The 13142-nt window shown below is 36.4% G+C and overlaps 1 protein-coding gene across 1 annotated transcript in view; it reads right to left on the minus strand.

The window, feature by feature from the left end:
* Window positions 1-12593, minus strand: part of LOC107645895 (DNA polymerase zeta catalytic subunit) — a gene marked incomplete in the record, with an annotated part of 13039 nt that extends 446 nt beyond the window's left edge. Inside the window, 24 exon segments of the mRNA XM_016350032.2 lie at window positions 1-190; window positions 405-1016; window positions 1134-1437; window positions 2333-2538; window positions 2826-2933; window positions 3414-3689; window positions 4038-4184; window positions 4553-5144; window positions 5270-5412; window positions 5702-5997; window positions 6313-6534; window positions 7789-9280; window positions 9534-9678; window positions 9775-9953; window positions 10032-10123; window positions 10259-10430; window positions 10541-10654; window positions 11141-11209; window positions 11325-11367; window positions 11507-11619; window positions 11793-11842; window positions 12026-12083; window positions 12280-12362; window positions 12481-12593. Of these exon segments, the coding sequence (XP_016205518.2) occupies window positions 17-190; window positions 405-1016; window positions 1134-1437; window positions 2333-2538; window positions 2826-2933; window positions 3414-3689; window positions 4038-4184; window positions 4553-5144; window positions 5270-5412; window positions 5702-5997; window positions 6313-6534; window positions 7789-9280; window positions 9534-9678; window positions 9775-9953; window positions 10032-10123; window positions 10259-10430; window positions 10541-10654; window positions 11141-11209; window positions 11325-11367; window positions 11507-11619; window positions 11793-11842; window positions 12026-12083; window positions 12280-12362; window positions 12481-12592 (5802 nt within the window).

Consider the following 13142-nt stretch of genomic DNA (forward strand, 5'->3'; position numbering starts at 1 on the left):
TTTCAGTTTTTAGAAATTAGAACCATTCTACCGTGCATTTCGGATAGAAGCCTTTCTCTGCAGCGACATCAGTGGCAGCTAATAATTCTTTCTGAACTTTCCGCCTCTCATAGAACACCGTGCATGCAATGGACGTGCACTTCACCCCACTTTCGAGAAGCCTATCACCGCCGCCACAGTGGTGACATATCTATAACAGAATAAAATCCACAGCTATGATCACAATTATAACAACTAAAACGTATCAAATTTAGAGGACTAATAGAAAGGAGCAAAAATTCAGAGGAACTATAACTACATTGGCGCAGCAGCTTTTCATTTTCAAGCAATTTCTTCCACATGCAAATATGCTATCTCAAAAGGATTACCACAACAGGATGAAAATTTAAAAGAAAAATACTTACAGCAACAAGATGTTGCATCTCTTGCTCCAACTTAGAAGTTTTACTAATCACTGCTGTTGCAGCAGCTGCTTCATTTTTGGAGCATTGACTACACAAACGTGCTGAAGCCTGGACCAACTGCCCACATACTATACAATGTTTCGAGAGATAGTAATAATCAATTCTGGTTCTCTGAAAATTTGAAGAGAACTTATTCTTTACAGATGCTTCCCTTACGGGGCGGGGCATCTCTAAAAACCACTGGATCAGGTCAGCGCCAACAAGGCTAAAGACACGCTGCAAGGCTGGTATTATTTGCTTGTTAATGTAATATAAATCATTTATTCTAAATGGAGAATCAATTGCCAAGACTTCCAATGGATCCACAACCATATCAGACAGGCGGGCTCCAGGCTCACCGTGGATTACAACATAAGGTATTCTCTCAGCATATCGTGGTTCTGCCCTACGATCAGATCTCATTGCCTTAGTGGCCACAATTGCAGCAGGAGGAAGTGAAGAGATCCTTCCACTGTAGGTACCCAGACGAACCTCCTTTGCAAAGACGAAATCTTTCAGGGAGAATCTTCCAGAAAGTATCCTCTTCCACTGACGTTGCAAGTAACATTTGACCTGCAGGCAGCAAACAAAAAGGTTGTAACCATGGCATTTGCACCGACTTCAGACTACCTAAGACTAAAAATATGGGATAACTGAAAGCGGAGTTCCAACTCATTGATGTCATTATACCTCCAATAAATCCTGATGCTGAAAAAATAATCTCAAAGACTGTTCCATTATCTTTGCAACTGCACCACACGTGTCCCTGCGGATTGTCTCAATACCTTTAGCATCAAAAACAGGTTCAATTTGTTCAGGGCTTTCATAACTGTAGCCAACATATCGCTTCTTTGTCAGGAGGAAACAAGGTTGATAAACTTTCTCCATCTTCAGGGTAACAGGACTAGGATTCATAGCAGTGATAGCAGAAGCAATCTCACTCCCAATTTGGAAAGATTCTTTGATAGTGCGTCCTTTAAGGAGGACAAACATACTGCAGAAAGACAGAAACTTTACCAAAACAGTTTTTCTTTTCAGCCCTAATACTTTACTAATCATTTCTTCATAAAGAAATAACAATCACAAATCACCGAGAAATAGACAGGTTCTAAAGACATAAGAATTCACAAATGAAAAAGCTTGATTTGCAATTATGCAGTTACTAACAGAAATCTTTCTTAACATCTGAGGACAATCACAATATAGTGACGCACGGCCAGAGGGAAATCATGCATAATATATAGTTTTCTATTTCATTGTCATGGGGAATATCTTTGGGAATTTCAGCAGTTATTTTAGATAGTTAAAGAATACTTCTGGTTCTTTTTCTTGTGTGTGTGTGTTTGGAGGGGAGGGGGGAGGTTTGATAAGAAAAGGAAAGAGAAAGGTGAAAAACCTATGAAGAAAACAATAGGGAAAAAGAGGAGGAAAGAAAAATATATCAGCTCAAAGAGCACCTCATGAACCCAATCCCTTTGCAATGCTAACCCAGAACTCATAAAAAGTCATGAGCATAAAGAGCCTAATGAAGCCATGTTTTAGAACTAAAATACTAATAGGATATATATAACTTAAGAATGTTATACTCCCTCCAGTCCCACATAAATGTATAACAATATGTGAACAGTTGATTATCATTTAGGCAAATCTCAAAAGAGGTTATTATGATTAACTCTAATTAGATATACTAGTGGATTAATAGACACTAATCCACTCATTTATTTATTTATTAAATCGTGTAATAATAAAAAATATAAATTGATCAAGATGGTAAGTGCTTTGTTCTCTTAATAAATGATCTTTAGGTACCAATCTTATAAATAACAAAATATCTGTGCACCAAAACCTCTCCCAATCCCCTTTATATATAGTAGATTGTACAGTGATACCTATCAGTATCTCCGTAAATAACTCTAGCATTCCACTTTTCATGTAGATTTACAAATGAGATCGCCCTCTCCAGTGTACTACGGCCACATTGAACAATACTGTCTGCAAGTTCTGCACAAGGCATGCGACCACTAAATCCAGCAGCAGTGTAACCATATGTTACATTGGATATGAGTTTCAATGCCAGCTGCCTTGCATTAAATATCTGAAAGAAAAATTGTACTAATTGGCGATTTCTTCCTCATAATGAATACAGAAGAACCACATCTTTGAAACAGATGTCAGATGCAACTAAATACCCAAAATAAAGTAACTTATGAAGGCAAAAATATTTAAAATGCATTCATTTAGAAAATAATCTTTAAATTTCTAAACTTATCTTTCAGAAATTTCCAGATTGAAAATATGATCTTTTTTGTCTTTACTATTATACTAGTAGTATTAAATAAATATACAACTAGGAGTTATTAAATCCAAGTCACAAGATAATACCCGCTGAAGCACTTGCTCTGAGGGAGCCAACTTTTTAATTGCTTGTTTCACCATTATTCTGGTTGACAAGATCTCTTCCAATAAGCGGGGAAGCACACCTCTGCGAACCTGAATTACATTAAGTTATTTCATACTCTACATAAATGAGTTATGCAAAAATGTTTCCATAACAGTTTGTCAAACAAAAGAAGGGGGAGGTGATGGAACAAAACGCTCACATAGTGATCAACTAAACAAGAAGTAATTCCGCAATATTTAGCAATTTACAGTTATATCAAGTAAATGTCATTCATTCAGCTTCATTGATATTAAGTTCAAAACTCCTTCATTTTGCAATGGAATATAAAGGAAACAGGCCGCAGTGGTTTAAATTTTAATACACAAAATCTCTAGAAAAAATATAGACGGATTTCCTATAATCAATTAATCATAAGCTAGCCCTATCATTTGCAATTTACAGTTCTGACGAAATCAGGCAGGTTTCTTAATATTAATTAAATCCAGGACTCCAAAAAAATGTAAAAGTCAATAGGTCAAGAAAACTGGGTCATGTCTACTCAATAGAAACATAAAGACCGATTGAATCACCTTGGAAGGTACAAACATAACACCATTTGGAGTGAGCAAAATTTGATCTTTCAAATACTGAAGAACATGTTGCTCTGGCGAAAATGAACTGACCCCAAGCGTGTTAGCCTTCGAAGCTACAACTTTGCCAAGACACGTACAAAAGCAAAGGTTGTATGCAATTATCATAGATGGATATAAAGATTGAAAGTCAAATACAACAACAGGATCAGAATAAAATCCTGACTCGGGTTCCATCACTAGAGGCAGGCACTCCATGGCAGGTTGAGAAGCAACCTAAATGAAGCAACAATGAGCAGTCAAGTCCTTGGATTTGAGTAAAGAAACCAGCATTCAATAGAAGACGTGTAAAATGCAACTAGTTTAGTAAATAAGATTTACTAATTAATAGAACATCATCCAACAGAAATTATAGAAAAACAAAAATATACAAAACCAAATAAATGGATACCATAGAAACTACAAACTCACAATTTCACATCATTTTAGGAAGGCAAGTGAAATACACAAGTAGAATGAGTAACAACTCAACATTGAAAAAATTAGAAGAAAAGACCTCCAGAATCTGCTCATTTTTACAATAGTCATAAGCATTTAACAAGAGGATGGAAAATTTATACAGACCTGTTGATTTCCAGGTGAGATAGCAAGATAGTTTTGTGTATGGGCCAACCTCAATAACATGGATTCAACCCGATATTGTGAACCACGTGATAGAACAGAAAAAAAGTCTATGCCAAAGACACGAGCAAGTTCTGATGTCCGATTCACCTGCAGCAGAAAAATATATATGACATAAGGAAAAACTACAAACTAGTGAAACCAAAGTCATAAAAATAAAACCTAAATTATTTTTGGAAATTGTAATCCTAACCATAGATTAACAAATATACCAGAATCTGTTACTGTATCATCATCAATTAGCTTTTATAAAAGAAACTTAAACTAACTCATAAGCAACTAGAAAAGTATATGTAAAATTGCAAACATGTTTTGAGATTTCTAGCATGCCCAAACAAGGATAAAAATAAAACTCCTAATAGAATAAAATAGCCAAAAAGAAGTACTCAATCTATCTGCATATAAATATTCACCAAGAACAACCCCATAATGGAGTTAAACTTGCAATGCTACCATACCATATCAAGTTGGTTTAAGATCTCAAGGTTCAGCTTTGTTCTTTCTACAACATATTTGATACACCGATATCTTGCTCGTCCAGGACCACTTGAAAACCATCTTGTCAGCACCTTGTTGTGAAAGAATGGAATTTTCCGCCTCAATACAGCTTCAGCTACAGCTTCAATCGAATATAAGTTCAGCTTAACTTCTCCGCGGATCAGCCGCCATACATTAAGGACAATTCTGCCACCTACATGAACTCCACTTGCATGTGTCCGTCCCCATTCATCCTCAATTATTGAACTTCCTTGTACACAACAATCTATACTAGGAGTATCAGGATCGTCAAATTCCAAGATACCTTTTCCGGAAATTTTCACATCTTCAGAAGCAACCGATGAATCAGATGGAGTTCGTGACAAACTGTTAAGTAATCCTAAACCAAATCGTGAAGCCCTTTCTGCCAGGAAACCAAGAGAATACCCTTGAATATCCCAGCCCATCAAAATATCAGGGTCAGATGAAGAGACAATATTTATAAATTCCTTTAACAAGTGCTTTTCATCAGAAAAGACCAACACTTTGCAGCCTACTAAGCCATCAAAACTTCTGAAAACAAATGAAGAAACATGATTTTAAAGAAATATAGAATATAATGGAGCATAAAATCTGTCACCTAATACTAAAAATAAAGGAAATGAGTAAAGGATGATACAAAGTAGACAATATCATACCTCTGACAAGGTTCAAATTTATTATGCAAAAGAACAAGAACTTCAATAATAGAATCACAATCATTCTGAAAACCAAGAGCTACAATGTTGATAGCATCAAACTGAGGGTCAGGTAAAAGGTCTGCTCTTGATTCAGCAAGGACCTACCGATATTGATGCAAAAACTAAGTCAGCTAATATGGTTGTTTATCATGCCCATCTCATTTAAAGCATAACCAGTGATTGACCAATTTAATGCTTGTGTATAGGAATAAGTTACGTATCTAAATCTCACTGAATTGTAGGCACAAGTTAATTTGAGATCCGTATACCAAATTAAATTGTTCAGATCAGAATCCAGCATGCAGATTCCAGAGACAACAAAGAACTCTCGACAAAAGTCTACATGACTTTGCATGTATAAAAATTTTAAGAAAAACATTATCCAGGTACCTCTATACTGAGTAATGTCAATTGCTGTCCACATCCAACACTTGAAGGGTCTCGAAAGCCAATTTGACTCAGAGGGGTAGAATTTGATTTCCTCATAGGGCCTGATATCTGTGAATTATCCTGTGAACCATCTGCACTTGCCTTCACTCTTTCTGTTTGTCCTTCATTAATGCATGATGGTTTGACTGGTTTCTTTTCTGCACTACTATCATCATAAAGCTTAGGCTGGAGAGTAGGTCCAGAAGTGTGTTCAGGCACATCCTTGGCCTCTACTTCAGTTTCTTGACTTGTGTGATCTGAAATATGCCCCAAGTCAAGCATAAATTAGCACGATTAGAAAAGGTATATGGTGTACCCTTGTCATAATCATTACAACCAACAGGGTAAAGAAAAATCAACAAAATTCCAAAAAGATTTCCATTTAATCACTTATATCTCTCTTTGAATACTTAAATTGATTCTTTAAAAAGAATAAAAAAGGTATAGCTTCATATGTGAGGGTTTCATTCTTTTCATTACTATATTTTAGTAAGCAAATAAGACAGGTAAAAAAGAAAGTCATTTGTCATCTACGAAATGCTCTTTTGGACATTTAGTATATAGTTATATACCTCTCTCATCTAGAGATAGCCATCTCTGCACACTGGTTACAGACGGAGGCAAAATATTAGGTGTAAGCACGTATACGTGAGAGCCATCATTTTGATAGTGGATAGCAACATCCTTTTTCCCATGAGATCGAGGAGCTTTGATTGCAACATATTTATTCCAAGTCTTCATCTCTTTCTGGGAATCCTTTGTGGAAATGGGAAGAAAAACATCCAGAGCATTCCCTTGATGAAATAAACAAAATCTAGTCAGAAATTTAATCACACAACCCAAACGATCATACTAGAAAATGGAAGAAGAAACAACATAATAAAGTCAACAACAACCAATCTGTCACACTACATGGAATTTTTTAAACAAGAAGAATTGAGTCTAGAGATTGCAAAAAATGCCTCACTTTCCATTAGATCAACATACTTCATAGGGATGATATGTTAGGGACTTGGGTATTATGGGGTGCTCAAAAGTCCCATGTCAGGTAGTATGGGATGCTTGATGTTGTATATAAGGAGAGTGGTTCTTCCCTCTCATCAGCTAGCTTTTAAGGTGTGGTTTCCCATTTTCCTTAGATACTTAACAATGGTATCAGAACGTGGTTGTTAGCGCCATGGAAAGGGCTACCTATAGGCTGCATTAAGGTGAATACCGAATATTGATAGCCAGTGGCAAAGTGGCTACCATTGGGTCAGTGTCGATAGAGTGAAGCTGCCGTGGATGTCGGCTCTCCAGGGACGGTGTATTGTTAGAGACTTGGGTATTATGGAAAGGGCTATCTATAGGTTGGATTAAGGTGAATACCGAATACCGAATACTGATAGCTGGTGGCAAAGTGGCTACCGTTGAGTCAATGTCGATAGAGTGAAGCCGCCGTGGACGTCGGCTGTCCAGGGGCAGTGCATTGTTAGGGACTTGGGTATTATGGGATGCTCAAAAGTCCCACATCAGGTAGTATGGGATGCTTGATGTTGTATATAAAGAGAGTGGTTCTTCCTCCTTATCAGCTAGCTTTTAAGGTCTGGTTTCCACTTTCTTCAGATACTTAACATTATATTTTGCCAAAATGTATATATCTTAAGGATAAGGAAAATGACATAGCCACCTAATAAATGATGGCTGATTAATAGTCAGTATATTAACACACAAACTAGGTCATCAGAGGTTCTCTTGTTTACCAATAGACATGAGAAAGGATTCACCACAATGCTTCTGGAGTAGAAATGGACCCAGAACCCTTACAATGTATATGACAGGATTCACCCTTGCAATGTATATGACGGAAATAGAATAAAAAAGTAAATGCAGGGGGCAAAAAGAACATGCAAGGCTAAAGGAGGTAAGGTTACAACCTGACATTTCATCACAGCTTGCAATGTATATGACAGGATTCACCCTTGCAATGTATGTGACGGAAATAGAATAAAAAAGTAAATGCAGGGGGCAAAAAGAACATGCAAGGCTAAAGGAGGTAAGGTTACAACCTGACATTTCATCACAGCTTTCCTCATCCAAATGTAAATGGGAATCAGGCATGGTTGGCAAGGGTAAAAGATTTTCAAGATTCTTGTCAGTTGAGCAGGTTTCCTTAGCTGCACTTACTTCAGTTAATTCCATGTGTTTATCCTTCAAGTCATCATCAATAGACTCTGAGACAATAGTCTTCTCACCCAGTAAATTTACACCATGTTTTTTATTATCAACTCTCTCATTAAGCAACACTCGTGTGTAAATTGCTGGAATTTGGCTTTCTTGTGCAAAAGATATGCTGCCATGAGAATCTTGATTCGTGCAATTAGGCTTGCATGACACTTTATTATCAATGGATGAGTTCTGTACACTGCTTGAAGATGCAGAATAAGTTTGTTGACACCTCTCAGGAGTTATGATTTTATAATCGGTATCTGTTCGCATTAACTGAACATCTGGAAAGGGATTTGGCATATACACTAAAGAACCTTGATTTCCAGAAGTCCTTAACAGATCACTTGCTTCTGGAGCCTCCATTTCATTTTCAGAAAAACATTCATCGCTTTGCATATCATCCTGTAAGAAACTATCCTTACCATCTGGAAGTGGCAGTTTCCGACTCACTAAATTATCATGATTGCTCAGTTTAAGATCACAATTTTTCAGGAGTTTTGTTTCTTCCTCGTTGGTTTGAATTGTGCTCAAATCCATTCGTTTTTTCCAAAGGCAGATATTTGATCCCTCATGCCTGTCCAAAACAAGCTTTTTAGTTGTCCCAGAATCGCATTCAGTTTGTTCAACTCGAAAGGATCGCTTCCGCCTCATCAAGTCCCGCAAAGAGCAGTTAACAAATCTCTGTTGTTTTGATTCTGAAACAGTTCTGCCCACATTTCTTGTAATACGAGCACTCTTTCTAACCCCATTATCAGAATCAGTAGAATCTCCACTTTGACTTTCAAATGGGCAAGTCACTTGCATTATAGCTTGTTCTCCTTTGCAGTTAACCTTATCAGCCACTGAAAAAGGCAAAGACCCCCATTGCTTACTCCTCTTATCTTTACTAACTACGGCTGTATCAGTGCTGTGCATGACATGGTACTCAGACAGCCTTCTGGATTCACTATTTCTCTCTGCTGCAGAAGAGGTTTCAGCCAAACTAGCACATGGAATTGAATATTCATCATCAGCTGAACCATCAACTTGGGGTATTATACTCTCAGTTGACACTTCAATAGGATCACCATGATCAATTGAACAAGAAGGCTTTTGCTTAGAAAACTTCAACTCAAGCATATCATCAACTGAATCTAGAATATCCTGACATTCCTTTTGCGACTCACTCTCATATTGCATATTAACTTTCTCCAGCAGTTTATCAATCGTTGCATCTGGTAGCTGGGGACTCAGCATCATTTCACAAACAAGTTCATCATCAGAGTTAATATCTTCTGCAGCTTGAGAAGTTGCAAGCCACTTGAGAAGATGTTGGGCTTCCCTTTCTGCAGCCTAAAGAGTAGAATATGGAAAATGCATGACATAATACCAATAGAATAGATTGTTTGGGGAAAAAAAAAGGTTGAACATATCTATCCCTTCAGCACCATTCAATCAAATAGATATAAATCAAAGAATATTTTTGAGATAAAACAACAGCACAACAAAGCCTTTTCCCAACTCCTAAATCTTATCTTCCCAAAATGAAGGGTGAGAATAATAATGTCAATTTATTTGTAGAAGAAAATCATGGATGACTCCTTGCCTTTATGTCCGACGATCCAATTATTTCAGATGAATGCATTTTGTCCACAGGCAACAAACTGAAGCTGTTATCACCCCCATCTTCGTGTATTTTGGCATCATTTAATGAACATGGTGGTGATGCTGAGCCTATTATGTCTGTTTCTCTGCAAAACAATTCAAGTGTTCTCCATCAGCATCATCAGGATTCACATGTGAGATTAACCAAAATTTTCATCATGTGAAAATTATTCCTCACAAACCTTAATTCTTTCTGAGAAGGAGTTAAAGACACAGTGGTTCCAGCTATGTTACACAATTCAATAAGTCTTTTCTCAAAGTCAATACCAGCAGAAAGAAGCTTCATAACATCTTCTGGAAGTGGTTTTCCAGGATCAGGAGGCATAGTAGCCTCATTAACTCCAGTCCTTTTCTGCTGTTCCTGTAACATAAGTCAATTGATTTAGCTAAAATTTAGACAATATAACATGCAAAATAGGAGGAGAGATTGATCATTTACCTCCCATATAGGTACAAGTGATTGAACCATTTTCACATCCGAGCATGTTTGTGAGAGAGATGAATACATTATAAATTGCTGATTAAGAATCTCTGCCAGAACACAGTATATATCATTAGAATCAGCAGAGAAAGCAGTAGCAGAAGAAAGCGGTACATATTCAAGTGTAGGTGTGTACGTGCATTTTGAGTTTGAAAGTGTTAGTATGGCCAAGAAACCAAACAAACCATCTACAGAAGCATCTCCTTCAAGCTCAGATGTGCTTTGCCTTTTAGGGCAGTAAGGCTTATTGTTTGATGAAGCACCAAAGTCATCGGCAGGTGACCACATCCAATCAGATGGGACAGTGGAAGATATCCACATCTTTGACTCCAAACATACATCAGCACCTGAGTCTGCCTAATGAAAAGATTATGAAATCAAACATAAATATGGAAATATATCAACAAACCAGGCAACAATTAGTAGGTAAACAAGGGCATTTTGACAACTTAAGAATTTCAACTCACCATTATGTGCTCGCTATAAATACTTGATTTCTTGTGAGAAGAGTCTGGTACAGGATGGCGAAATTTCATCTTTGTTAGGTGCAAATGACCCATGCCATACAAGTTGTAATCAACCTAACAAAAACAGGGGGATCGCCAGGTGAATGCAGTCAAAAGATAAAGATATGGTTATGATTAAAGCATTAAAGCCATATAAGCAACAGAATCGACTTAATTTAAGAAGATAAAAATTTTGTCATGTTTGGGTAAGCCTACCAAGTTATAACAATTCATATGAAAGAACATACCAGAAACTGAAGAATATAGGGAATATGTGATTCATGAGGTTGTAAACATTTGTCAAGAACAGCACCAGCCTGGAAAGGAAAAGTCAACATGAAAGTTAATTCTCCGTATCATCAAACTAATGTATAATAGTTTCAAAAATACTTTGCATTAACAGACATCGCCAGGTGAATGCAGTCAGAAGATAAAGATGTGGTTATGATTAAAGCATTAAAGCCATATAAGCAACAGAATCGACTTAATTTAAGAAGATAAAGATTTTGTCATGTTTAGGTAAGCCTACCAAGTTATAACAATTCATATGAAAGAACATACCAGAAACTGAAGAATATAGGGAATATGTGATTCATGAGGTTGTAAACATTTGTCAAGAACAGCACCAGCCTGGAAAGGAAAAGTCAACATGAAAGTTAATTCTCCGTATCATCAAACTAATGTATAATAGTTTCAAAAATACTTTGCATTAACAGACAAAATTCTTTGTATCCTGAGATTATACCAAGAGAAGATTAGCAGCACGGGAGACATCTTGCGGATAATATCTTAACCTCCAGTTAAGGCTTCCCTGTTTTTTTCTATGACGGCTTCTCATAATTTAAGTATGTGGCATATGCATGCCATGAAACTATGCATGTGAAAACATGTAAAAGGAAAACAAATAAATAAAAATTATTTGGATACAGGTATATCTTAACAAATAACTCCTCAAACGAGTGGTAACCATAGAATCTTCTTGCTCGTACAAGGCTGCAGCCATGCACATGCTGCCTTGTTGAACCAGCACTGCCTTTAAGCTGCAGGAGTTGAAATGAAGCTCAATTATGTCACATATTTATGTAAAAAATTATATATATATAAACACAGCACCATATTTATGTAAGACTATATATATAAACACTAGCACTAAAATGAAGGCCTAAATTTGATAGTTTTAAACTAATCCTAATCCTAACACATACAGTAATACCTGCAAGGCTTTCTCGAGAGAAGCAGCAACCTTATTCGTGTATGCATCACCTGTGCAATACCATAAAAAATTGCATTCCAAGAATTAAGTCACTATTTTTTGGGAGCACAAATGTTGGAGATCATTCAATATATCAAAAGCATCATCCAGATGCTTGAAATTGACCTTGAAACATACACACAAACACACTAAACTGGGACCACTAAATACACAAATTGTTAATTTGCCATCACCTTCTTGGTCTGGTTGAAGTGGTATATCCGAACATGGCACATACATATAAGGCAAGGCCTACAAACATATATACGAATACTCAATTCGAATTTAAAATATAATCCGAACATATCATAAAGTACAAAAGGACAGAAACAACGGTAAAGCCTGAAAAATAAACACGTTAATTTGAAATAGCAAAATTGGCAGCAATTGCACTCAGTAGTGAAATGGAACTAAACATGAAACTTAATTATGTAATCCGGTTTCTTACTCGGTGAATGTGCAAGCAAGTCTTCTGGCCTGAAGGAGTAGAACCATACACTCTTATTACAGGAACCTCCTTCACTTTTCCCCCTTAGTTCACAAAATTCAAACAGCGAAAGAAAGTCAACTATTTTATGAGAACGAAACAGATGCTATGAAAATTTGAAACACAGTGAACCCTAAAATTCGTTGTGGTTTTGGTACGTACCGTGGAAGCTGCTGTAACAGATATCGGCGCCTTGGATCGGCGGAGCCATGTAATAGTCGATGGAGACAATCCGAACACTGAAAATCTCTGAATTGGACTGCGAATCCGTCATTTTCTTCTTTCGTTCGTTTGAAAAATTCATCTCCAAAAGACGAAGAACGCATTCACCAGATGTCGCGCGAGCGAGGGAAAATTTTTTGGTTCATTTATTATTTTGGCGGTTAGAAGTTAGAATACACTAGACTAATACAAGATCATACACAACACTAGTACACTAGAGGTAGAAGAGTATAGCTGAAAATTTTTTTTTTTTTTGGTCATGAGGTTCCATTTTTAAAAGCTTCTCCAATACGCTCTCTCTTTTTTTTTAAAGCATAAGAACTGAACAGTTCATTGGGCCAATTTTCAGCCCAAAATAGTTGAGCATGAGATGAGACAAATTAGATTTTGGAAAATAAAATTGGGATTATCACTTATCTCAAAAATTAGAGTTCAGATCCACAATGGATAAATCTTTAACATGTCAATATCATAGACAACCAAAATAAATTCAATACAATATTTATACACCAAAAATCAATTATTAATTTTATCAGGTATCAACATATGTATTTATTATATCATGAATTTTTTGTTATATTATTCTAAACAAGTTTGATCAT

This window comes from Arachis ipaensis, chromosome B06 (genome assembly GCF_000816755.2).
Source record: "Arachis ipaensis cultivar K30076 chromosome B06, Araip1.1, whole genome shotgun sequence".
Classification (NCBI taxonomy): domain Eukaryota; kingdom Viridiplantae; phylum Streptophyta; class Magnoliopsida; order Fabales; family Fabaceae; genus Arachis; species Arachis ipaensis.